The sequence below is a fragment of the Westerdykella ornata genome, assembly GCF_010094085.1.
Source record: "Westerdykella ornata strain CBS 379.55 unplaced genomic scaffold EI97scaffold_1, whole genome shotgun sequence".
Taxonomy (NCBI): Eukaryota; Fungi; Ascomycota; class Dothideomycetes; order Pleosporales; family Sporormiaceae; genus Westerdykella; species Westerdykella ornata.
Window position 1 is genome coordinate 1,978,253 of NW_022986851.1, and position 23,161 is coordinate 2,001,413.

General features: G+C 52.5%; 11 protein-coding genes across 11 annotated transcripts; 7 read left to right on the top strand and 4 right to left on the bottom strand.

Annotated features, from left to right (window-relative positions):
* Nucleotides 1-742: 742 nt before the first annotated feature.
* Nucleotides 743-3,080, top strand: EI97DRAFT_454521 (uncharacterized protein; the record flags this gene model as incomplete). Its single annotated transcript, XM_033800552.1, has 5 exons — nt 743-1,268; nt 1,466-1,910; nt 1,969-2,664; nt 2,735-2,930; nt 2,988-3,080. The coding sequence occupies 5 exons, from the start codon at nt 743-745 to the stop codon at nt 3,078-3,080; spliced, it is 1,956 nt and encodes a 651-aa protein (XP_033658852.1).
* A 325-nt stretch (nt 3,081-3,405) lies between these two features.
* On the top strand, nt 3,406-4,371 carry EI97DRAFT_26312 (uncharacterized protein). The gene is made up of 2 exons (XM_033794234.1): nt 3,406-3,997; nt 4,067-4,371. Exons 1-2 carry the CDS (start codon nt 3,730-3,732, stop codon nt 4,225-4,227), a joined length of 429 nt encoding a protein of 142 aa, XP_033658853.1. The 5' UTR covers nt 3,406-3,729; the 3' UTR covers nt 4,228-4,371.
* Nucleotides 4,372-4,912: 541 nt separating this feature from the next.
* Nucleotides 4,913-6,340, bottom strand: EI97DRAFT_438686 (uncharacterized protein; the record flags this gene model as incomplete). The annotated part of the gene is made up of 4 exons (XM_033799515.1): nt 4,913-4,966; nt 5,050-5,751; nt 5,827-5,834; nt 5,920-6,340. 4 exons carry the CDS (start codon nt 6,338-6,340, stop codon nt 4,913-4,915), a joined length of 1,185 nt encoding a protein of 394 aa, XP_033658854.1.
* Nucleotides 6,341-8,185: 1,845 nt separating this feature from the next.
* EI97DRAFT_410033 (uncharacterized protein) lies at nt 8,186-10,447 on the top strand (the record flags this gene model as incomplete). The annotated part of the gene is made up of 5 exons (XM_033796690.1): nt 8,186-8,390; nt 8,442-8,899; nt 8,950-9,345; nt 9,396-10,292; nt 10,342-10,447. The coding sequence occupies exons 1-5, from the start codon at nt 8,235-8,237 to the stop codon at nt 10,445-10,447; spliced, it is 2,013 nt and encodes a 670-aa protein (XP_033658855.1). The 5' UTR covers nt 8,186-8,234.
* A 65-nt stretch (nt 10,448-10,512) lies between these two features.
* EI97DRAFT_367055 (3-HAO-domain-containing protein) lies at nt 10,513-11,201 on the bottom strand (the record flags this gene model as incomplete). Its single annotated transcript, XM_033795067.1, has 2 exons — nt 10,513-11,008; nt 11,059-11,201. The coding sequence occupies 2 exons, from the start codon at nt 11,199-11,201 to the stop codon at nt 10,513-10,515; spliced, it is 639 nt and encodes a 212-aa protein (XP_033658856.1).
* Nucleotides 11,202-11,387: 186 nt separating this feature from the next.
* On the top strand, nt 11,388-12,234 carry EI97DRAFT_491266 (Ctr copper transporter; the record flags this gene model as incomplete). The annotated part of the gene is made up of 4 exons (XM_033802260.1): nt 11,388-11,567; nt 11,627-11,828; nt 11,923-12,049; nt 12,120-12,234. Exons 1-4 carry the CDS (start codon nt 11,478-11,480, stop codon nt 12,232-12,234), a joined length of 534 nt encoding a protein of 177 aa, XP_033658857.1. The 5' UTR covers nt 11,388-11,477.
* Nucleotides 12,235-12,658: 424 nt separating this feature from the next.
* Nucleotides 12,659-15,388, top strand: EI97DRAFT_429371 (fumarate reductase-like protein). Its single transcript, XM_033797425.1, has 5 exons — nt 12,659-12,999; nt 13,051-13,119; nt 13,177-13,414; nt 13,464-13,927; nt 13,977-15,388. The coding sequence occupies exons 1-5, from the start codon at nt 12,966-12,968 to the stop codon at nt 15,071-15,073; spliced, it is 1,902 nt and encodes a 633-aa protein (XP_033658858.1). The 5' UTR covers nt 12,659-12,965; the 3' UTR covers nt 15,074-15,388.
* Nucleotides 15,389-15,637: 249 nt separating this feature from the next.
* EI97DRAFT_491268 (H-hydrate dehydratase) lies at nt 15,638-16,832 on the top strand (the record flags this gene model as incomplete). Its single annotated transcript, XM_033802261.1, has 4 exons — nt 15,638-15,716; nt 15,771-15,868; nt 15,942-16,713; nt 16,810-16,832. The coding sequence occupies 4 exons, from the start codon at nt 15,638-15,640 to the stop codon at nt 16,830-16,832; spliced, it is 972 nt and encodes a 323-aa protein (XP_033658859.1).
* A 17-nt stretch (nt 16,833-16,849) lies between these two features.
* EI97DRAFT_497943 (putative dipeptidyl-aminopeptidase B) lies at nt 16,850-19,937 on the bottom strand. The gene is made up of 2 exons (XM_033802531.1): nt 17,173-19,937; nt 16,850-17,102 (listed from the first exon to the last, which is right to left on the bottom strand). The coding sequence occupies exons 1-2, from the start codon at nt 19,808-19,810 to the stop codon at nt 16,999-17,001; spliced, it is 2,742 nt and encodes a 913-aa protein (XP_033658860.1). The 5' UTR covers nt 19,811-19,937; the 3' UTR covers nt 16,850-16,998.
* A 496-nt stretch (nt 19,938-20,433) lies between these two features.
* On the bottom strand, nt 20,434-21,449 carry EI97DRAFT_26595 (DNA-directed RNA polymerase II 19 kDa polypeptide). The gene is made up of 4 exons (XM_033794248.1): nt 20,996-21,449; nt 20,867-20,947; nt 20,650-20,808; nt 20,434-20,589 (listed from the first exon to the last, which is right to left on the bottom strand). The coding sequence occupies exons 1-4, from the start codon at nt 21,242-21,244 to the stop codon at nt 20,563-20,565; spliced, it is 516 nt and encodes a 171-aa protein (XP_033658861.1). The 5' UTR covers nt 21,245-21,449; the 3' UTR covers nt 20,434-20,562.
* A 447-nt stretch (nt 21,450-21,896) lies between these two features.
* EI97DRAFT_429374 (DUF962-domain-containing protein) lies at nt 21,897-23,092 on the top strand. The gene is made up of 4 exons (XM_033797426.1): nt 21,897-22,103; nt 22,151-22,174; nt 22,226-22,285; nt 22,333-23,092. The coding sequence occupies exons 1-4, from the start codon at nt 22,071-22,073 to the stop codon at nt 22,810-22,812; spliced, it is 597 nt and encodes a 198-aa protein (XP_033658862.1). The 5' UTR covers nt 21,897-22,070; the 3' UTR covers nt 22,813-23,092.
* The last annotated feature ends 69 nt before the right edge of the window (nt 23,093-23,161 follow it).

The following is a 23,161-nucleotide window of genomic DNA, read 5'->3' on the forward strand; positions in this document are numbered from 1 at the left end:
ATCACGTCCTTCCGGCTCGGTGAATCCGAACGCACGCAGGCGGTAACATCAGCAATCTTCCACATAGCCCATGCTCAGCTCGCCGGCAATCCCGTCATCTTGCTTCAATCAGAGAGGTCCTTCACCCCGACCCGTCTCAGCAATCAGCATCAGAGCGAAAATCATTGCTTAAGGGACTACGAAGAAGATGGCGCTAGCGAGCAGTCTATCCGCCATCTACAGTCCAGGGGTATCGACTTCCCGTCCTCATATCATGTTGCGTGTGGTGCAGCGCGTTGCAATTGGCCGATAACAATGCGTACATATATTCTGCAAAGTCGTCATTAGCCGTCGTGGTTCTGGGAGCATGAACATGATGAATTCCTCTGCTCTGTGGTGAGGCTGAAAGACTGTGTGGACGACCTGTATGGTTGTTCTCCACGTGCAGGCGAGGCTGACTGTCGATGCAGAATCCCAGCCATTTATCCGCTTCACCCTAGAACGAATCGGGTATTTGATAGTTTGGCAACGGCGAGCCCCTCCAAGGTCCATGTTCCAGCACGCTTGAACAATACTGCGGTATCAGTCTTCCGTCAACGAGGAAGTCGAAGCCATCAGTATCAAAAGCATGCACTAGGAAACGTTTACTAGCCGGTTCGCACAACTTCTTGCCGGCTGGTTACTACGTTCCTGCGTCCGCGAACTTTATTTTCTCCAGATAGGGTAGCAAGCGGCCGCCCACATCGATCCTCTACGGGAAAACATGGAGAGTGTGGGCAATGGGATTAGCTCGAGGCAAATGCCCATTTCCCCATCTGCCCCTGTCAAGCAGGATTTTTTGTTCGTCGATACTACCAAGTCCGCGAAGAGCTCCCGCCAAGGCCGCCGCAATGCTCGCTCTTTTGTCATGCAAAAGGCTCGGAGGGAACGTCCATGGTCCACCAGCAAACATGCTGCGAAGAAAAAGAAATCCAATGGAGCGACAAGTCCGGGAACCGTTGAGACTCCTGACCTCTCTCATGCTTCGATCACGCCTACGCCAAGTCCACCCCTATGCAAACCAACCACACAGTATTTCCCCATCGTCGAGAGCCACCGATACGAAGTGAAGAGCGAGATTTGTCCGGAATGCCAGCTCTTCGTCTGTTGGCCTGGTCACAGCCGTTGCCACGGATGCTTACTACTCCAACCCCCGGCTCCGCTTGAGGATATCGATTACCGCCTATTTGATCCATTTGGAACAGTTTCAGTGCAAATGAATGCAACGGTTTCTGAGCTTCTGGACCACTGTAAGTTGATCTCGCATGTTCAAAAAAAATGGCGTACTTTGGTTGTCGAAATGTGCAGAATAGGGCCTAGCCGACTCGTGGCGTGCGGGGTGACCTACCACGGAGCATCACGAGAAACATCCGCTTCCCTATGTTGAACATGTTCTGTTTATGTGCCAACTTGGATATGCTCAAGGAGTAGCTAACACAATCTTTAGTCGTTACAGAAATGGCGCCAAGCACAATAGCAGTTGACATTCGTCGAGAGTCCAAGCTTATGCTTCGAGACTGGTTCGGCACGGCACTACATAACACGGGATTCATGCATAGCCTGCTGTGTACTGCCGCATTGCACTTATATATTGTTGGTCGATGCTCCATGGATATCATCACTTATCACAAAACACAGGCAATAGCCGCCATAAACTCTGCAATATCCGACCCAGATCCTAACCTGGCTATCTCAGATGCCAATATTGGAGCAGTGTTCAATCTTCTATGCGTCGAAGAAAGCCTGCTGTTGCCCTTCCTCGCACAGGAGGCGGGACAGGAAATGCTCAACCAGCGCGAAATTCACTTGAATGGGCTGCGCAGAATGGTGCAGCTGCGTGGAGGACTAGACTCGATTGGTAGCAATCGAATACTGCAGGCCTTTATTCTCTGGTGGGTAGCAGGTTGTTGGCTCCCGTGGTCCCTGTAATGGTTGCTTACTCAGGAATAGGCATTCAACAGCACACGCCATAGCGTCGTTCGACGCCCCATACCTCTCGACTATCAACCACATTAGTAGAAAATGCCTACCCCGTCATCCTCCCGGGTATAGTCCGAAAATATCTAGCCATTTGATGGATTACTGTCGCGAAGCCAGGGTCAAGGAATCATTGATCGAACTCGTCGAATCGGTTCTCACCTTAATTGCTAACTTAAATGTCTGGTTCGGCGACGCGAACAGTCCGCTCGACCCTCTCGATATCCAGAATTACTCCTGCGTACTTGAATGCCTATTGCTGAACTGGATTCGGGAGAATGAAGATTGCACGAATCCTTTCCAGGACGCGCTCTGTGTAGCGATGCTCATCTTCACCGTTCGCGTCACCGAGGCGCTTCAACACCGATCTCATCCTCATCCGCTCCATCATGTCGCGAGTATAAGATTGCAAAAGGCACTCAATGCCACCAGCTGCTTCGAATGGGCCTACTGCCAAGACTTGCTCCTTTGGATACTGGCAATCGGTACGATATCCGCCGAAGGCTCAAAAGACTACAACTGGTTCATTCGGCAAATGTCCGCCGTTTGCGACGAATATGATCTCCACTCCGCAGACGCCGTGCTCCACCGCCTCCACCTCTGTGGCTGGGTCAGCTTCAAGCTCGATAGTGCTGTCCATGCCATGTGGAACAAGATTGTCAATTTCAGGTTAGAGGGCCGAGAATCCCTAACAATCCGGTCGTTTGCTTATACTTGAGGGGCTCCTGCCTCTACGTAGACAACAGACATCTACAGATCTTGCGTTAAGTGATATTGTGGGCCCGCTGCAATCCCAGGTCCCCGAGCCGAATCTTGCCGATTGGGAGAGTATTGATTGGGCTGCGATGGGTAGTGAGTTACATCATATGCCTGGAGAGGGGGTAGAGCATCTAGGAGGTGGAGATCCGAGTTTAAGCGCCATCAGCGTGAGTTATGTATGTCTCTGGGTCTACGTCCCTGAGAGTAACTGAAAGACTAATGCTCTCCAATAGACCCCTCGCGATAGCCTCTATTACATGGCCCTCACTGGAGGACCACTCAACGCACCGGTCCCCTCTTTGAGGGATCTCAGTCCGTGGCAGTAGCAAGAATCGCCTGTAAAGCCTAGGACCGGACCCGAACAGGGCAGCGAGGGATGCGTCCCACGATATCAGAAGGGTCGCAGTCATCCCCCGTAGTAGCAGCTGCGCCTGCTACCCTCATCGGAGTAAATCTCAATGTACACAGCCTACGGAAATACTGCCCTTGGCAAGACTATAGTAGCCAGATTTGATGAATGGATCTGTTCTCCTCATCGCCAATTTTCCATGTCAAAGAACTTTTCGACCACTGATGCGTCCTAAATCGAAGTTACGAGTCTAAAAATAAGCTGCTGCCTGATGTTGGTCTTTACTTCGCCGCCTCGCTACCCAGGCCGTACCAGCTCACATAATCTTCACCATCAGGGCCCATTCGCCAGTAACCGAATAGGATCAATTGACCTTCCTGTTTTGGCATTTTTACTCTTTTCACAACAATTGAAGTTTTGCTTTCTTGTGGAAACGATTACTTCGGGCTCCTATTCCAATGTAACGGCAGGAATGTAGCCTGGTGTGTAGCCTTCAAAAATAACCTCCATGCTAGACATATAACTACGACTCTCTATTCATCTTCTCACTTAGCGACCATCAACACCTCACTACATTATCTCAGATATACCTCCAACTTCCAAATTCCGGCCCCCAATCCAGCACCATGCTCCTCACACACCTCGCTCTCCTCGGCTTAGCTTCGGCGGCCCCAACCCTTCTACCCCGCCAGGAAGACACCAACTACGGCTTCTGGGACGCCACATATACCACTGAAGGCTTCGCCACTGGCTCCAGGGTCCAACTCGTCGCTGTATATTCCAACCCGACGCTGGAGAGCAGCATTACAACGACCTGTAGGGAGACCGATATCCGGGGTGTTACGACCCGCGACTGTCCGTCGTATTTCACGTGGAGCATTGGTGCTCCGTTCGGTAAGTGCTCAATCATGTAAAGTGGTTTCCCTCTTTGCAGAACCGACACTGACGAGATACTGTTATCAGGGGAAGGACGCACATCGACACTCAAGATCTCCCAAGTTGTGGAATTAGGGGGAGAGCAGGTTACTTTGTACGGAGCGTCTCTGGTGGAGATTGGGTCTGGGCCTGCGCCAAAGGGATCGAATGCGAAGGGACGGATTGAAGCTGGGATAATGCCTGTGTAACTTGTCAGTTGTAGCTAGACTTCTGCTTTGGGTGCAGTTTTTACTAGTATTGACGCTTGTTTCTACAGCTCGGGGCGAAGCCAGTTCTGTCAAAAGACATCACGAAGGAATAGTTTTAGTTAATGATCTCGCTCTGTAGAGAAGCTGTTGCCCAAGCACTCTTGGGAACACTGAGCATGGTGCAGCCCAGTGACAGCGCAAATCGGCGAACACAGTTCAATTCCGTGACCAGTTATTTCAAGGGAGTCACAGACCAGCAGGTCCTTAGATCAACAGAGGTATGCCGGCTAGATTAGCGTGCATTGGTTTGTTATGCATTGTTTTATTTTGTTCATCAACTTGTTCACAAGCTCCGTAGTCGTTACCAAAATTGCCACGCTCTTGGTCCCTGATGGATGGCAAGTAGTCTTCCGCAACATTGATACCCTGCAAAAGGCCACAGGACTACTAAGAAGTTTCCGCCATTCATCCTTTCTAGTAACGGAAGAGCTTTCAGAACGGTACTGTAAGTCTGGCCAGGTACTGCCTTTACGTTGAGCGAGTATCATCAGCAGAATCATGCTTCAAGCCTCTCAGAAAAGAATCGACAGAAAAGGACAGCGTCTAGCTCAGGATATGCTCATTCAAAAATACGATAAAGGAATAATTACACGAAGCGAACCTCCAAAATCCTTCCATTTGATGATTATAAACATTGGTAATACCACGGCGGACTGACTGCTTGACATCTATACGGCGACTATCATTGCCGTCAGCAGAGCTCTTATAACAGGAAGCGTAGGGGTAAAGGAGACACAGCTTCGTGCGGAGAAATCGACGTACCTCACAAACCGTGCATCCATTCCAGTTCTGCCCACCACACTGATCCCAGTGCTTTGACCTGCAACCTCCTCCAGGAGAAGATGTCGGCCTCTGGCTTGATGACGTCCTCGACGACGGAGAAGGCCTGCTTGTCGTGCTAGGTCTGACTGTCGTGCTGGGTCTGATTGTTGTGCTGGGTATGGTTGTCGTGCTGGGTATAATTGTCGTGCTGGGTCTGCTTGTTGTAATAGGCGTGCGCGACGAGGTGGATGGCGGAGGGCGAGACGTTCTACTAGGACGGGGCGGCCTCGAAAACGATGGTCTGCCAGGGTTAGAACCGGACTTTGTGGGTGTGTTAACCTGGCTCCTATCGCAGTATATTGTCAAGCCCGTCAGTCCCAACTCCTTCAAAACGGTGCTCATCCCATTCGTTCCTGGCCCAGTGCAATACACTGCGCCTGCTTGGTTCTGATCCAACGGAGTGGGATACTCGATATGGAAGACCGGTTTCCCGGACGCGAGAAAATTGTTATACACGGAGCATTCGTTGAGTTGGGCGCATTGTTCGTTGACGGCGAAGTCCATGATGGGGGACAGAGGCCCGAGGATATCCAGGCTGTTTTTCAGGCCGATTTTCATGCCGTAGCTTGCAGCGGTTTGTTGCATCCAGCGCATGTAATCGATAGCGTCCGTGTTGCGGAGATTAAGGCCGTTGTCGTTTTGCTATGAAGGTGTTAGTGGTCGGTGGAAAGACGTACAAATCTATATGCTGCGTAATGAAGTTGCTAGCAAGCTTACATAGCCATCTAATGCACATGTCAGCTTCCAGGCCAATGGAATAGAGACGAGTCTGTCGCCCTGAATATTGGATATTTCAGTGCAGAGTCGTACCTGTGTTGTCCGGATCTATCGCATCGCACCCTTTATCTGCAGCCAATTTAATGCGCTTCGCCATTATCTCCCTAATCTTGGGACTTCCGACACGAATCCACTTTTCATTCGGCCATTCCGGCAGGACCTTGCCAACATCTCCAGCTGGAAACTCTCGAACATCGTCTCTCCAATCCTCCACTGTTCCTGCGCTGAAGTAACATATGACAATCTTCCCAGCGGCTTTCAATGTTTGTATCGTCGATTTGTCGCTGTCGAATAGGTCAATGTCCCAAACTGGAGCATCTGTTGGCGGTAATGGCATTTTAGCTGTGTCCGGCGTCCCTAGTAGGATGATCTGAAACTTTTGACCGGTCGTGAAATTCGCCTGTCCGAATGCAGTACGCACTGCGAAGCCCAGCCATAATAGCCACGCCAACATGCTGGATAGCGTCCGTTCCATGGGCGTGATGATCGAAAGGAGCGCGAGGAGTTGGAACGACTACACCCCAAAGCACAAAAAGGAAAGGAAGTGCGAACTGGGAGCAGGAGCCATGCGGGGAGTTCTGACAGGACAGCAGATCTTTGTCAAAAGCATTTTGACATATATGGATGGCGAATGTGTTGGATTACGTATAGTACTGGACAAAGTCTCTATGCGACGAGATTAGCCGTCTCGAAGCGTAAGAGCTTTGGAGCTGCTTCTTGCTTGTACAAATATCCATGAAAATTGCTTCAGGTAGCCGAGCCAACCAGGAAAATGAGAGAAAATGTATTGAAATTTCTGGTCACACCCGGCGCCCGTCGAGCAGTTCAGTGCCACAGTCAATCTAAGTGCGGAAAGGTAGCCACATGGCGCCTTGATGTAAGCGCACCGTCTGACGAATAAATGCTAGTAGCCAGATCCTGGAGTATTATGCCTGAGGAGTTCTGTCTCCTATTAATGAGACACGTAGGTCTATTCCTCCACACGACTCCTATGCGTGAACGAGGCTCATTTTCAGTGGAAGGTGACGCGATCACCTCCTGGCATGAGCTGTGCATGTTCGGCAGATGGATGCATGCGGGGAAAAGCTTGTTTGTGCAAACCGTCGTGGCCAAATCAAGGGTTGTTAGCGGGAGATCGACTGCAGAACGGCCATAGAAAAGTGTTCTGGACTGCGGCTAAATCACTTCGACAATCTAAAACATCGCGCAATAAACGAAACGCCTTTGACCTCACCGTAGATTTCGACAAACTCCGGATTGATTTTAAAACCCTCCAGAAAGCTTATAACCGGACATTTCCATGACCGAAATTCGATCTCTTATGCCAGGGTGATTCCGCCAATCAGTCATTCTGAAATTGACAACCGGGCGAGGGCAGATGAAGGCATTGGCTCAACGCATCGGAGTCCAATAGGCAGATGGCACTCATCTAGGCTTCGTCATGGTTTCCTCGTAGTAGGACAATGGCACAAGGCCGAGCTTGTGGTTTATGCGACTGCGCTTTCTCACCTCCAGGCACTGTGGACTCCACACATGTCTTTAATATCAAGAATCCAGCAAACCCGGGATTTGACGCATACTTCTTCCCCGGGTCGAGGCGTCTTCTTATCATCCGTAGCCAGGTACGAAGAGGAAAGAATACATCGTCATACAACTTCGTGACGAAGCGTGGTGAAGGTCGACCATGAAGGTTTACTGGTGGGCTTTACAAGCAGCGCTCGGCGCGTGAACCGGAGAGATATCCCGGTAAGAGTTCCAAGCTCAGGAGAAGTAGCCCAGCAGAGGGGGTTTGAAAAAGGAAACCGGTCCGATCGTTCCAAATAGAAGGCTTTCCGGGCATTAAGAGAGGTAGCTGATTGGGCTGACCCAGGAAGCAGGGTCGTCTACAAGTCTGTTAGCACGCATATCAAAACCCACAGCGTCGACTCTTCAAGGCGATGTACATCATTAGCATCGTCTTTTTACACAGTACAGTGAGACGCTGACTATCGAGATGCATTATTGACGCCCTAGAATGGTAGAGACCGGCTTGCGAAACCGGGCCCTGAGACCTGGAAGAATATCCTCGCGAGCTGGTACTGTTGTCAGCCAAATGAAGTCTGGCACCCGTTACGTTCCAGAAGGGATGGGATTGACGGTGAAGGTGGGCATAAAAATGTTATAATTGAAGTGACGCTGAGATTCAAAGTGGTGAAGGTGAAGGTGAACGCTCAGACCACATCGCGTCGTCCCGTGCCGTCGCGTCTAGCGTCTAGGCTCACGAGGGACTAGCGCGTTGGGGACATCAGACCGCATCTCATTTCAACTCGCAGAACAGTCTGTAAAACTCTAGATTTCATATAAAAAGGATGGAACACGAAAGATGCTACATATACACCCCTCCAGAGACGAACGGGCGTGCACCTAAACGACGGCGCATCAGCAAAGGAGATCCTAAAATCCATCTTCCGGAGCGTCTTCAAACTTTCCGCCATATCTGGGCCGAACAGGAGGAGCGTATTAGAGTAGGCTTTGGATCAATGACTAGAGGAATTATTGTACTGACTTTTGCCCAGAATACGCTTGAGGAGGCGGACAGGGCAACGCAAGATAAGATTGTTGACTTCGTCTCAAGTGCTTCTCCCAGTGAGCGCCAGGTTATACCCACTGGCTTGATTGTTGCAGGGCCGAGCATTGCTTCTCACGGGTCATTCTTTGATCGTCTTGGAAAAAGAATCAAGAAAGACACGAATAGCGCTTACACCGTTTTGACATCAGCAGATGCCCCGAATCTGAAAACACTGTTGAAGAACCTCATCAAGAAAACCACGTCTCGTGTCGAAGACGATGATGATGACGATGACATGGGGTGTCCAACGTCGTCCGCCAGAAACGGATCAAAACTTCTGGGCTTCGATCTGGGTCATATCCAGGGATGGCGAGTCAGAAACCCAGTCGATGGTGTTGTTATAGCTTTCCAGGATAGTGAAGCATTCGATGCGAGAGTGCTCGTTGAGATGATAGATCTATTCTAGTGAGTGAGACAATCAACTGCGTCATGCCTAGCTGACTGACAAATCGTAGCTCCTGGTTAGACCGTATTCCATTTGTCCTTCTCTTCGGCATTGCGACATCTGCAGAGAGTTTCGAGGATCGCCTGTCTCGAAAGACGTTACGCTATCTTGAAGGCCAAAAGTTTGACGTCACGCAATCCGATGAGATTATCGAGAGGCTGTTTAGGGTGACAGTCGCAAGCGCGAATGTGCCGCTACGGATAGGACCAACCGTTGCGCGCCGGATCCTGGACAGGCAGAAGGATCATGTGCAGAATACGCAGGACTTCTCCGATGGTCTCAAGTATGCCTACATGTCACATTTCTACGCGAGCTACCCGACCATCTTTCTGAAGAGCGATCTATCGAAGGGCGACCTCACAACCGAGGCTTTTGAGGCGGTCCGCAATATGCCTTCGTTTCGCAGGTATGTATGACTTGTTGCTTCCCCAAAGTTGGCAGTGCTGACTAGGGAAGATGGATTGAAGCAAAGGTGGACGCTGGTGAATCTCGAATTGTCCGAAAACTGCTCGATTCGGATGACACACTCTTCGATTATATTGTGTCTCACCTGAAGTCTGGACAAACAGCACTGAACGGTCTCAGCTGCGCAGTTCGAGTGCTCGATTCTCTGCGTAGGTCACTGCAAATGTCTCCTACCGCTCGCCTCTCATCCATCTGGGTCCGGGCGGCTTCTGCCGACATGATCGGATCGCCATTTTTGCGCGAAACCATGCTATCTCTCAAGAAAATGTCTCCAGAGAGGTTCCTGCAGCTGCTGGAGACCTGGAGCTCGGACGATCTTGACTCCTCTTTCTTCACGCTGGATCTAGGCCTGTACGTATCTGAACTTGAAGCCCTGATCGAGGCGAACGACGGCTCCATTCATTTCCGCAACCAACACGATGTCGGTAACGAAAGCCTAAGGACCACGGTCGTGGCTCAAAAAGTGCTCCTCAGTAAGCACAAAGCCACGCTTTCCGAACACGACAAAGCCTACTCGGAGCTTGTCGGCCGGCTGCATGAAGAACTGGGAGCCTATTTCGCGAATGCCTTCATCGACCCCAAGGACTTGTTTCTCTCAGAGATCTTGATGTACGATCTAAAATCACCACACACAGAGGTGTTCCAACCCCGGCCCCGTTTCGCCATTGAGCGCGCACTCTCCTCGCCACACGACTACCTGGGATGCGATTGTTGTGGAACAGATCGAGGCGAAGGAGAAGGGGCTTCGCTATCTGCTACCCTACCTGCAACCGCCATTCTGTATCAGCTCTACCTGGAGTCAGGATCGCTGATCAATGTCAGTGACCTGTGGTCGGCATTCCATGCCATGGTTGGGGATGACGAAGAGGATAGTGAGCCGAGAGCGATGTACGTATCCCACCCCGGAATAACGAGCAGAACTGACAATAGGGTGCAGGGCACTCTTCCAACGAGCTCTCGCAGAACTCAAGCATCTCGGCTTCGTGAAGCCCAGCCGGAAGAAGACGGACCATATTGCCAAAACCATGTGGAAGGGTTTGTAAAGTGGATTCCAAGATTTCCAAGGAGCAATTCGATATCCGTCACCAAGTCCATCACCACTCAATCCTCACTCCTTCGATCCCGGCGCCGTTTCGCACACCGTCCCACAGTTCTTACACGTTCTTGCCTCCTTGTCCGCTTTGAATTTATTCACCGCCTCCTTGATCTGCGTACCCAGATCCGTACAATGAAAACTCGCCTCATGTACCACCTCCCCACAGGCCTGACAATACCACCTCAACCTATCCACACTTCCCTCGGGCCTATGCAACTCGATCACGATCCCCACCGTATCCGCGAACCTGACAGGGTTATGCGGTGTATTCGGAGGCAGGAGAAACATATCCCCCTCGTGGATATGGATGTCGCGGAAGGAGCCGTCCGTGTCGACGACCTTGAGCAGCATGCTGCCTTTGTATTGGTAGAACCATTCCGCTGTCTCGTTGATGTGGTAGTCTGTTCGGGCGTTGGGACCGCCAACGATCATGACGGTGAGGCCCGAGGCATGGTAGACGCAGTAGTTGTTTATGGGGGGTTGGAGCATGTGGGCGTTTTCTGTGATCCTGCGGAATTAGTCATATGTTCTGCATGGGGGATTCGGAGATGGAAGCACCATTGCGGGATGTTGAGGGGGTTTGCGAGGAGGGGAGCCGGTCTTGTGTGTGAAAAGGGTCGGGTTGGTATCCGTGGTGCGAGAGCTGCTGTTCGTGGGCGCGAATGGTGTAGGAGGCGGAGGGAGGGACGAAGTGCGCGCATCGTGCCGGTCATGGCGTTGTCCGCATTACAGTGTGGATTCGCGTAGATTAATGGAACGGCGCTGAGTTCCGCGGTGCCCCTATTCTCTTGTCGTCTGTCTTGATTACTCGAAGCTCGAAGACGAAGCTTCACCTGCATCTCCCCACGCGAAACCCCGCGATGTGACAGATACAGCTGGCCCGTGCACGATCTATCTACCTTCTTTCAGGTCCAGCCGATCCACCGTCGTGTTGTCCATAGAGGATTCTCTCGCTTCTTTCTCCCTATATCCTCGCAATGGACCACTCGAACATGGACCACTCACATATGGATCACGGCGACCACGGCATGCCCGGCATGGGCGGCGGTCACAAGTGCCAGATGAGCGTATGCACTCACTCCTTCACCCCATCCATTACCGTTACAGAGCTAACTAACGTATGTAGATGCTGTTCACCTGGTCGACCAAAGACCTCTGTATCATCTTCAAAGGCTGGCACGTCACGGGCACAACATCGCTACTTTTCTCGCTCCTCGCCATCGTGCTCCTCACGGCCGGATACGAAGCTGTACGCGAGGTGTCGAGACGATATGAAATATATGCGAAGAATGTGGGGGAAGGGAGGAGGGGAGGGGACGATCTGAGCAGTGAGTGTGCCCATTTACCAGTACGAAGAAGAATACATGGCATTTGTTCTTCACCTTGATCGAGAACACACGCTGAGTCGGCGCAACGTTTAAGACACGGTCGAAGAATCGAGCTCATTACTCAACCCAGGGAGAAGCGGCGGGAGGCCCAGCGAGCAGCAGACACGCATCGTCAAGGCGGTGCTGTATGCGGTGCAGGTGTTTTACTCGTTCTTCATCATGTAAGTCGCGACTGGCGGTGCATCGTCTACTCGGATATTGTACTGTGCAGAGGATACTGATGATTGGAAGGCTGCTGTTCATGACATACAATGGGTGGGTGATGCTGGCCGTTGCGGTTGGAGCGTTCGTGGGATACATGATGTTTAGTGAGTCGTCGGCGACCAAGTCGGTGGCTTGCCATTGAGGGGAAATGGTCGTGGAGGAGGGATGAGATGCCCATATACGGAGTAGGCTTTACTACATCATCTGGACGTGGTCTTTCGAGATGAAGAAAGGAGCGATGGATACCCAAATACGATTTCTTTTAGCCATTGACCTTTTGACATGTCTACCTTTCCAAAGGCAATTGCCAATTCGGAGCTCCTCTTGATTATTTTAACTCAGCCTCCATCTCCGAATCGTCTCTTCCAAGAAGAGACGCGTTCTCCTGACAAACCGGGCAACAACGCCCAACCCCACCTCGGCTGAGATGTGGGGTACCCCAGATTAGAGGCAATGTCCTCAAACTTGGAAGTATGTAAGTCAAACTCCAAACGGCTTCACGTGCAAATCGAGACGCTCCTGGGGTGCATCTCTCTCGGAGGATTATCCAGAAGTTTCAGGCGACTCGCCATCGACGGGCACCTGACCCGCCGGCGAGGTTGCCGCAGCCTTCACATGCTCAGAACCGCGTGAAGTCGTACAAACTCTCGGCCTCTCATTCGCGGGATCCACCAGAAGGCCACTCCGCAAGGGGTTTAGCGTCATCCTCAACGCCGAGGCAATTGCTCCATCACCACTCCGTCCTACTTAACACTGCCCGCCAGCCGTTACTCCTCCATCCGCAGTCAACCACTTCTCCTCCCATTATACCCTCGTGCGAGCCTCTGTCATTTTCTCTCTTTCTCCTTTCCATTACAGATATTCACTGCAGCCATGGTCCAGAGGGTCATTGTCGTCGGCGCCGGCTGTGAGCACCCATGTCTTGCCATCCGTCATCAATGCTAACGACAATGCTCAGTGTCCGGTTTGAGCGCCGCCCACACCATCTACCTGTCCGGCGGCAATGTGTTGCTGCTCGACAAGAACAGTGAGTTTCTCTTTCTTTCTATTTTTTGAGATTGAGCTCATCCCACATTCAACAAAGACTTCATGGGAGGCAACTCCACCAAGGCGACCTCCGGTATCAACGGCGCCCTTACCCGCACACAAGTAGACCACAACATCCGCGACAGCGTCAAGCAGTTCTACGATGATACCCTCAAGTCGGCCCGTGACAAGGCTCGCCCGGACCTCATCAAGGTCCTGACCTACAAGTCTGCCGCTGCCGTCGAATGGCTGCAGGATGTCTTCAACCTGGATCTGACCCTCGTCTCACGGTTGGGGTATGTCTACACGTTTCCCTTTTTCCAACATGTACTGAAAGTTCTCCAGTGGCCACTCCCAGCCCCGTACCCACCGTGGCCACGATGCCAAGTTCCCGGGTATGGCCATCACCTACGCCCTCATGCAACGGTTCGAGGAGCTCGCTGAGCAAGAGCCCGAGCGCGTTCAGCTCATCAAGAAGGCCAAGGTCACCAAGGTCAACAAGGAGGGCAACCGCGCCATAGGAGTCACATACGAGCTGAATGGCGAGGAGTTCACAGTCGAGGGCCCCGTTGTGCTGGCTACCGGTGGCTACGCTGCCGACTTCACAGAGACCTCTTTGTTGAAGAAGCACAGGCCAGACACCTTCGGTCTCTCCACGACCAACGGCGCCCATGCCACTGGTGACGGCCACAAGATGCTCATGGCCATTGGTGCCAACGGCATCGACATGGACAAGGTCCAAGTCCACCCTACCGGTCTGGTTGACCCCAAGGATCCCACTGCTAAGACCAAGTTCTTGGCCGCTGAGGGTATGTCGCCTGAAGTAGTCTTATGAAGGATGCGGCTAACAATACGCAGCTCTCCGTGGTGAGGGTGGTATCCTCCTCAACTCCAAGGGCAAGCGCTTCTGCGATGACCTGGGCCACCGTGACTACGTTTCCGGTAAAATGTGGGAGGAGCGCGACAAGGGTCTCTGGCCTATCCGTCTCGTCCTCAACTCCAAGGCCTCCAACGTTCTTGACTTCCACACCCGCCACTACTCTGGCCGCGGTCTCATGAAGAAGATGACCGGCAAGGAGCTCGCCAAGGAGATTGGCGTTAGCGAGAAAGAGCTCCAAGAGGAGTTCCAGAGCTACAACGCCATCGCCCGCGGTGACAAGAAGGACATCTGGGGCAAGAAGTACTTCCACAACATGCCCTTCGACATCAGCGACACCTTCCACGTCGCCGTCATGGAGCCCGTCCTCCACTTCACCATGGGCGGTATCGAGATCAACGACCAGGCTCAGGTGCTCAATTCCGAGGGCAAGCCTTTTGACGGCCTCTATGTCTGCGGTGAGCTCGCTGGCGGTGTCCACGGTGCCAACCGTCTCGGTGGCTCCTCGTTGCTCGGCTGTGTCGTCTACGGCCGTGTCGCCGGCGAATCCGCTTCCCGCTATCTCTTCCAGCAGGCGCTCAACAGCGCCGGCGGCTCCGCTGTCAACCGTCTCGCTCAGATTTCGCTGCACATCGACCCCTCGCAGCCCGGGAAAGTGTCCGTTGAGTGGAACGCCGCGTCCGCCTCCACGGGTCAGCAAAGTCAAACCGCACAGCAGTCTCAACAGTCTGCCGCGCCCGTGCTCAAGGGTGAGAAAGCTGACTCCGCTGATCCTGGAAAAGTGTCGAAACCTAACACCGTCAAGGACTTTAAGGTTCCCGACAAGGAGTTCTCGATTGAAGAGGTGGCCAAGCACAACAAGAAGGACGATCTGTGGATCGCTGTCAAGGGAGTCGTCCTGGATCTGACGAACTGGGTCAATGAGCACCCCGGTGGTCCTCAGGCCCTGTACTCGCACATGGGCAAGGATGCCAGCGAGGAGTTTGAGATGCTACATGATGATGAGGTGATTCCCAAGTATGCGCCGGAGGTGGTCATTGGAAGGCTCAAGGGCCAGAAGATTACGCTGGAGTACTAGACGTGGAAAATTAGGTATGGGTGTGTCCTCTTTATGCTTGTATTTGTATCTAGCCCTCTTGCGTAGCTTGGTTCTTTTCCTTACTCAGATCATGATGGTGGTGTTTGGGAGGCATGGTTTTGGCATGCATGTGTCATTATGAATGAAAGTTTGCTCGCTTGGCATGAGTGTTTTGTTCGTCTGAAGTGGAATGATGGTCGAGGAGCAAATTCACAAGACGAAGTCGGCTGTCTTTGGTACCGGGACCACTTTGCTGGGTTTCTCTATATGCTCTAAGTCACGCATGCAAACGAGCTCAAGGAAATTCAAACAAGAACGATCATTCACACCACCATTTCCGTTGAGCTTGGGTAACTGTGGCGCGGCCTGTGGCTGGTTGTGGCGGCCAACCGTTCCTCGGTCCAATGAGCATGGTATGACGTCGACTGTCAACATGGCCATCTGAAACCACAAGTTTCTCTTTTTTTAAATTCTCCAAGTTCTACCGCAACAAAATCCTGACTTTCCCAGACCACACCTCCGCTTCTATCAAAACTCTCCACAAAACTCAACAAGTTTCCAAAAATGGCCAGCGCGACGAGAAAGGAGCTCTTGGGCAAGGTCCACAAGATGATCCCGCCTATGCTGGAGCGCTTTCACAAAGGTAGACTAGAATGATTCTCCAAGGGCGAACGAGTAGACTGATGGTGTCTGGTAGGTATGCTGGGTCGAGTAGGCGTTATCGGAGGCAGCGAGGACTACACCGGTGCACCGTACTTCTCCGCCATGGCGTCCGCGAAACTGGGATGCGACATGGTAAGTCAATCGCGAAGAACAAAAACGGTGGCATTGAGATATTTGAGATATGCTAACGACGACCCCTATCCAGTCCCACGTCATCTGCGAACCCGGCGCCGGCGCCGTCATCAAAACCTACTCCCCCAACCTCATGGTGCACCCGTACATGCGGCAATCCAAGCACCTCGCCCAGTCGGAGTCCCTCGACACCGTCTCCGCAGAGGTCATCGGCATGCTGAGCCGTCTGCACGTCGTCGTCATCGGCCCCGGTCTAGGCCGCGACAAGCTGATGCAGGATACATGCGCGCGGGTCATCGAAGAAGCTAGGAAACAAAATATCCCCTTCGTGCTGGACGCAGATGGATTGTTCCTAGCGCAGACACGCCCGGAGCTCGTGCAGGGATGCACAGAGTGCATATTGACGCCCAACGTAGTCGAATTCGGCCGCCTGGCAAAGGCCAAAGGCGTGAATGTCGAGGACGGCGATCCGTCCGAGGTGTGCTCCAAGCTGGCCAAGGCCTTCGGCGGCGTCACCATCATCCAGAAGGGAGCCAAAGATTACATATCCAATGGCAAGTACACGCTCGTGTCGGACGGCGAGGGCGGCTTGAAGAGGTCTGGTGGTCAGGGAGACACCCTGACGGGAAGTCTGGCCACGCTGTTGGCGTATAGGCAGGCGTATCATGATAGGATCTGGGATCATGAGGGGGATATGGAGCCTGCGGAGACGCTGGCGCTCGCGGCGTACGGCGGGTCGGCCATCACGAGGGAGTGCTCACGGCTGGCGTTCAAGGAGAAGGGCAGGGCCTTGCAGGCGGGCGATTTGACGGAGTATGTCCACCAGGCTTTCTTGAACACTATTGGTGAGCCTGGCACTGGCGATTCGAGCGTCAAGCTATAGACTATGAGAGATTACGATGACATGAAACATATGACTGCTTGCTTTGTAACATAAGTAGCGTTTCCTCGCTCTTCAAGCTGAAAGTAGCGGAGCGGAATGGAGTCCAGATGATTCGATTGGTATGTACAGTATCTACATGAATATCAGCGATATCTACGCCGCCCTCGCCCCTCATCTTAGTCTGGGTATCATCCACAGGCTTCACAAGCACAACCCAAAACGCCAATACAAGTCAAATGCAAAACAACTACTCTTTCTCCTTTGCTTTACCCTCCCCCTGCGCTTTAGGCACGGGGCTATCGATCCGGAGCCACTCCCCATTGAACGCATTGACAAGCCAAGAACTCAATTCTAGCAGCAGTACGTTAGCCCCAGTCCCTTACACATCCTCGCAATTCAGAAAAAGAAAGAATAAACTCACTATCATAAACAATGCGATTCGCATTATGGAAATAAATGCTATGATCCGAGTCCGGAAAGACATGGACGTCGTAATTCTCTATGCCCGCGAGATCCAACTTATCTAGCAAGGTGAGCGTATTCTGCATATGCACGTTATCGTCGGCGACGCCGTGCATGACGAGGAAGCGGACGTTTTGCGAGAGCGACTGCACGTCGCTGATGGTCGAGTTTGCATAGCCCTCGGGGTTGTTCTGCGGCGTGTGCATGTATCGCTCCGTGTAGACGGAGTCGTAGAAGCGCCAATCGGTGACGGGCGCGACGGCCATGCCGTACTTGAACGTCTGGCCGGCGTCCGTCTCGAGCGTCTTGAGCGTCGTGAAGCCGCCGTAGCTCCAGCCCCAGATGGCCATGCGCTCGGCGTCGACGTAGCTCTTCCGCGACCACAGCTTCGCCACGGCGATCTGGTCGTGCGCCTCCCAGTGGCCGATGTTGCCGCGCGTGATGCAGCGCAGTTTGCGCCCGAGGTAGCCTGTGCCGCGGCCGTCGACGGTGACGACAATGTAGCCCAAGCTGGAGGCGATGTAGGATTGGAAATTGACCTTGAATTTCTTGTCGACGGTCTGGGAGCCGGGCCCGCTGTATTGGTAGAAGAGGACGGGGTATTTCCGCTTGGGGTTGAAGTGCGGGGGACGTTGCTCGAGGACGTTGAGCTTGAAGCCGTCGACTTCGATTTCTTGGTAGTTGAGGATGGGGAGTTCGTGCTGCTTGACGAGTTTTTCGAGTCGCTCGTTCTTCTCGAGTGTCCTTTCGTATTTGTCTTTGGCGGACGGGGTGCTGATGATTTTTTGCCAGGGGATGCCGGGGCCGTCGTAGGTGATGAGGGCGTAGCCGCCGCCGGTGGAGAAATGCGCGTCGTAATATCCTGCAGCACTATCTTCCACGACTTCCTTCTTGCCAGTTCCATCCAGCTTGACGACGTACGGGTGTCTTTCGATGGAGGACCGTTCGGTGGAGATGTAGTAGACTAGATTGTTCTCCAGGTCGACGGCCGAAGGCGCTTCGACGACTTCCCATTGTCCCTTCGTAAGTACTATCGGTTCGGGATTGTCCAAGGGTGTAAAGTATCCGATATGATCGTATCCCTCATGAATGATGGTGTCGATGTAGCCATCTCTGTTTCGACCTCTGCGGGGATCCGAAGGCACAAACTTTGTTCGCTGGGAGACTTCGAACCATCCACCGTCGAGCTTCAAGACGTTTTCCTCCCTGACCGTCTTGCCATTACGTCGCTCGACGTCGATCAGTACGACTTTAAGGATATCGCTCTCGCGATTCGTCTCGCGCACTAGGACTTTCTTGCTACGGCCAGCCCAAACTACCTCCGTGATCAAGCGATCGTTGTCCGAGAAGTCGTCATCAATGTGCACAGAGAAGACATCTCCCTTGGCGACATCGTAGAACTGAAGCGTGACTACAGGGTTGGGCGCACCGGCCTTGGGATACTTAATGTTTCGTACTTCCGGATATGATTCCTGTCCAGGTTTCGGCTTCTTTCCGCTGGGGCGCTCAATGAAGTACTGTACAGGATAGGTGGGAACCTTGGACTCGTCCGTTCTGAGGAAGGCGATGTACTCGCCGTCTTCGGACCACCATGTAGCACTGTTTCCTTGGAACACCTCCTCCTCGTACACCCAGTCGGGAACTCCGTAGAATAGCTCAGATCCTCCATCCAAAGTGATTTGGACGACGCGGTCAGAGTCCAACTTCCGTAAAAACATGTTGTTGTTCCGGGTGAAAACCACGGCATCTGATTGCGGTGACCAGGATGCGAGCTGTATTCTGCGTTCGGGATTCTCTGGGTCCAGAGGTTGCGCAGTCTGCGTCTCCACATCGAAGATCCAGTAGAGTCCAGTGAAGGAATGCCGCCAGTTCTTCGTCTCTTCCGACATGACCAGCACTTTCCGGAAGTCGTTGCTGGGCCACACCCTGCTCGGGGTGACGAACTTGCCCCCAACGTCAAAGGACCGCTGCTCCATCAGAACGGTCCTGTTCACGGAAGCTTCCGAGCTATCCAAGTTGCGCACATTTTCAACAACGAGGTACTCCTTGCCCGAGACACCTGTTTCCAGGAGCAACCCGTCCTGCCCGTCCGGGCCCGCAATCCATTCCACGCTCTGCCTCGTAGCATACCATTGGCCTCCCAGGACGCTATCCAGCGTGACCTTCTTTCCCGACCCCTTGGTCACTGGGGCAAGAGGATCATGCGGGCGCGTGGACGCAGGCTTATAGCTCCCTCGGACGAGGAACGAGACAAGAGCAAGCGCCCAGCCCGCAACACAGATCGCGCCAACTATCCATAGCAGTCGCCGTGCCTTCTTATCCACATGCGTTGATCCCTGATATCGCCCATCTTCAATGTCCAAGTCCTCGCGCCGGCGATCGGGCTCGCTGTCCTCGTCCCTATACTTCTCCTGCAACTCCGGATTTGAGGCATGGTTTGCCGCGGTATTGTTGATGTGTTCTAGAATGAGCGAGGTGGTCGACGCGGAGGATACGGAGGCATTGGAGAACTCGTCTTCTGAGCGGCGCGGAATCGTTTCTTCGCGAGTAAGTGGCTCGGTTTCCTCGTCGTTTACGGCACGTTCGCGAGGCCCCATGGTGGTGAGTATGTTATTGAAGGAGGTGCAAGTGTTCTATCATGTTTCTAGGGAATGTAGAAAACGCGAGGGGGTAAGATCTGTGCCCCTGTGGCGTGTCAAGTGTTCGGCATGGAGGATGAATACGGTGCACGGCCATACGTGGAGATATGGGGAAGTCTGGGGTTGGACCGCGGTGATATGAGCGCGCTAAACTCCTTTTGGTAATATTCTGGTATTCAGCTCCCTCTGGCGCTGTGTTCAATAACAAAGAACGAATTGCAACCAATTCCATTGGTGCCTTATTGATGATGTCAACGATGAAGCAGAAATACTCGGGACAGCCTCATTGCAGCAGATACGTTTGTTCTAGCCATAATCGGGTTAACGCCTACCGCATCTCCTTAAACAGAGCAAGGTCCCGAAACTATAGTTTGTCCAAAGCATTGAACAGCTTATATTATGATCTCGGTCTTAAAGTATTCGGCTGGGTATACAAAGTCTATGAAGCGTGAGCCACTTATACAATCACGTTCCCGCGAAAAGTAAGAAGTACAGCCCAACTGGCAATAGCATGTGAGCTTCAGAGGACAAACGCTGGCACCTGTCTTCTCATCTTTCATCCCCTTCGTGGTGCTCTCTGCTTCGTTAACCGGCGATGCTGATTTGCCAAAAGCGAATATCGCGCATGATAATCTTCTCTAACTCCTGTTTTCTGAAGAAGTGGCGGCCCTGTTCTCCTCTGGACGTGTTGAGTGTTTCTCTCCATCCCCCTATGTCTGGAGCGGCCCAAGGTAATCCTAGCGCACGGTGATTAGCGCCCATGGTGAGGAGTACTGACACATCTCGTATCAACTTACTTCTTTCATCGTGCAAATTGCGTACATCCTGTCCACCTCGGACCGCAAACCTTTGATCTTGACGCGAACGCTGGTCCCCTTCTCAATCACTTGCTCACCATTATCGGTCCATTGAGGTGGCGTTGCGTTTGCGTCGAACTGGATCTCGTTGGGTATCATCTGTAAAGTGTTAGAAGGTCACGGATGGTAAAGGGAATCATGAGTATCCGAATCGTACACTCTTTGATACGAAGCCCTGTAAGGAACCACAGTCGACAAAGAAGCCGCCTTGGACGACGGAGGTAACTACGCCGTCCACCTACACCTAGTGAGCTGAGACACTCAAGTTGTATCGAGCGCTTCATACCACTTCGTTCTTGTACGGCCTCCAAACAATGGCCTTGTAATGTACGGTGTATTCAGCGGCGCCCGACCCTGGGACAACAACACCATCGGAGATGTCGAACGTGTCGAGTATGCACACGATGATGTATTTTCCGGTACTTGAACCCTCCTCCTTTGTGAGCAGCTCTCGATGGATATGTTGCCGAATCAGCGGGCCGAAGTACGACGGATGTAACTGGAGCGTCTTCTCGAGTTCTTTGAGGAAAAACATGATGGCGTCTCACTGCGACTCCGGGCTGTCCGTTATGCGGGTAGTGTGCGCGGTTCCACAAAGTCAATTAACGAGGTGGCACCAGGTGACAGGACAGCGCACGACTGTGTTGCAACGGAAGTCGGCAAGTCCAGCGGCAGCTTTATTGCCTGCCCTGTTCCGCGCAGACCTCGTCCAAGTGAACAACGACGGGTATGGGAACGGCGCAAGTTGTTCGGGGAGGTTTTCCGGAGGAGCGAGAGGGGCGCGATGTTAGAGCTTGTTGCGCCGGAAGCGTTATATAATAGATATCAAAACGACTCAAGAAGAGAGGAATCAATGAAGCTGCTTCTGTCTTGAAGTTGTCCAAATCACGATTCCTGCCCGTCTGAACAAAGTGGCGAAAATCGTTGGGAGGTAAGAGACGCTTGTTACGGGAGACGGCAAGACCTGCAGGCAATATCTCTGAAGGAGTGTGGTTTGCGCTGAAGAGGAAAGCCTCCCCGTGCACCGCTTGTAGAAACTAAAAGCAAGGCGTCCACCACAGTGATGAGTGCCTTGAAGTGACGATGCCGGACGCCAAGCCTGGACTCCTTCATCCTGGAGGAATGTTTCACCGGTGGCCGACGACCTAACATGTGAAGCTCGGTCTGGTGCCCCCTCCCCACCTCTCCCTCGTGCATACCAACAAGTCCCAATCTGCTGGCCGTTGGAACCTTGGAAGTTCCAGATCGGTAGTTCACCGGATCCAGCATCTTCTGTTTCAGCTCCTCTAAAAGATATGCCTGCGATGCTCGCCTAGTTTTCCCATCCTTCGATAATTCCCTCGAATCACTGCACAGGCGCCATGTCCCTCAACTTGGAAAAGCAACTACGCTTCGTACGTATCCCAGACGCAAAGAGGGTGCACTGGCTAACGCTTCCTAGTATGGAGCATACCACCATAATCCTGTGAGGTCTTTAAGTTTATCATCGCGAATGTGTCGCTCATAAAATGTTTAGGTGAATGTCACCATACACATCATCTGTGTGCCAGTCATCCTTGTGACTGCGTTACTGCTAGTAGGGTTTGACGCAGAGTTAAGTCGGCCTTTGCTAACTGGACCTAGTTGACGAACACACCTGCAATTCCCTTGCCAGCCTGGTTATCGGTTCCGAACCTTCCCCTCAATGTTGGCACCATTGGAGCCTTGCTATACTCAACGCTATACGTTTTGATGGAACCAGTGGCCGGAGGGCTGCTTGCTCCGCTTCTCCTTGCCGCAACCGCGTACAGTAATCACCTTACCTCGACATATGGGTCCTCGGCCAATACTTGGGCGGCCGCACTACACGTTGTATGCTGGATCGCGCAGTTCATCGGTCATGGGAAGTTCGAAGGAAGGGCCCCGGCTCTTTTGGATAACCTGGTACAGGCACTTTTCCTGGCGCCGTTTTTTGTGTGGTTCGAGATACTATTTTCACTAGGCTATCGCCCGGAGCTCAAACGCAGAGTCGATAAGGCTGTTGAAGAGCAGATCCAGAAATTCAAGGAAGAGAAGAGCAAGAAGCCTGGTAGCGGGGCTGCAAGCGGGGCTAAAGCGTCGTAGGATGCTCCCGCTGCCGATTGATCCGGATGGAGAACGAATTGCAAGAGTCGGATCATAACGTGTACTTCTGGATTGGTTCCTATATACCGACTTTCGATGAGTTTATGGAGCTATGGCACGTAAGAGCGAGCAGATTCATTGTGGTAAGGGGGATCAGATACAACCGGATTCGTTGTTCAATGGAGTTATAGCTCTGCCGAGGCTGAGCAAGGGTAGAGTGATGAAGGGAAACATGAGCTCACTTGCAATATCCTGTTCAATATTCTTCGTGAAAACGCTGCATCATGATAACTTCCTACGGGACAAATGGTACGGGAATACAGAGCCGAAGAGGTTTGTTACCAACAAA

Coding starts and splice junctions, on each gene's coding strand:
- EI97DRAFT_26312 (XM_033794234.1), top strand. CDS start 3,730: ATGCTCCTCACACACCTCGCTCTCCTCGGCTTAGCTTCGGCGGCCCCA. Junction 3,998..4,066: donor GAGCATTGGTGCTCCGTTCG/GTAAGTGCTCAA, acceptor TACTGTTATCAG/GGGAAGGACGCACATCGACA.
- EI97DRAFT_429371 (XM_033797425.1), top strand. CDS start 12,966: ATGGTCCAGAGGGTCATTGTCGTCGGCGCCGGCT. Junction 13,120..13,176: donor GTTGCTGCTCGACAAGAACA/GTGAGTTTCTCT, acceptor CATTCAACAAAG/ACTTCATGGGAGGCAACTCC. Junction 13,928..13,976: donor CAAGTTCTTGGCCGCTGAGG/GTATGTCGCCTG, acceptor AACAATACGCAG/CTCTCCGTGGTGAGGGTGGT.
- EI97DRAFT_497943 (XM_033802531.1), bottom strand. CDS start 19,810: ATGGGGCCTCGCGAACGTGCCGTAAACGACGAGGAAACCGAGCCACTT. Junction 17,103..17,172: donor GAATCGCATTGTTTATGATA/GTGAGTTTATTC, acceptor TACTGCTGCTAG/AATTGAGTTCTTGGCTTGTC.
- EI97DRAFT_26595 (XM_033794248.1), bottom strand. CDS start 21,244: ATGTTTTTCCTCAAAGAACTCGAGAAGACGCTCCAGTTACATCCGTCG. Junction 20,948..20,995: donor GGCCGTACAAGAACGAAGTG/GTATGAAGCGCT, acceptor CACTAGGTGTAG/GTGGACGGCGTAGTTACCTC. Junction 20,809..20,866: donor AGGGCTTCGTATCAAAGAGT/GTACGATTCGGA, acceptor AACACTTTACAG/ATGATACCCAACGAGATCCA.
- EI97DRAFT_429374 (XM_033797426.1), top strand. CDS start 22,071: ATGTCCCTCAACTTGGAAAAGCAACTACGCTTC. Junction 22,175..22,225: donor GAGCATACCACCATAATCCT/GTGAGGTCTTTA, acceptor TAAAATGTTTAG/GTGAATGTCACCATACACAT. Junction 22,286..22,332: donor TTGTGACTGCGTTACTGCTA/GTAGGGTTTGAC, acceptor AACTGGACCTAG/TTGACGAACACACCTGCAAT.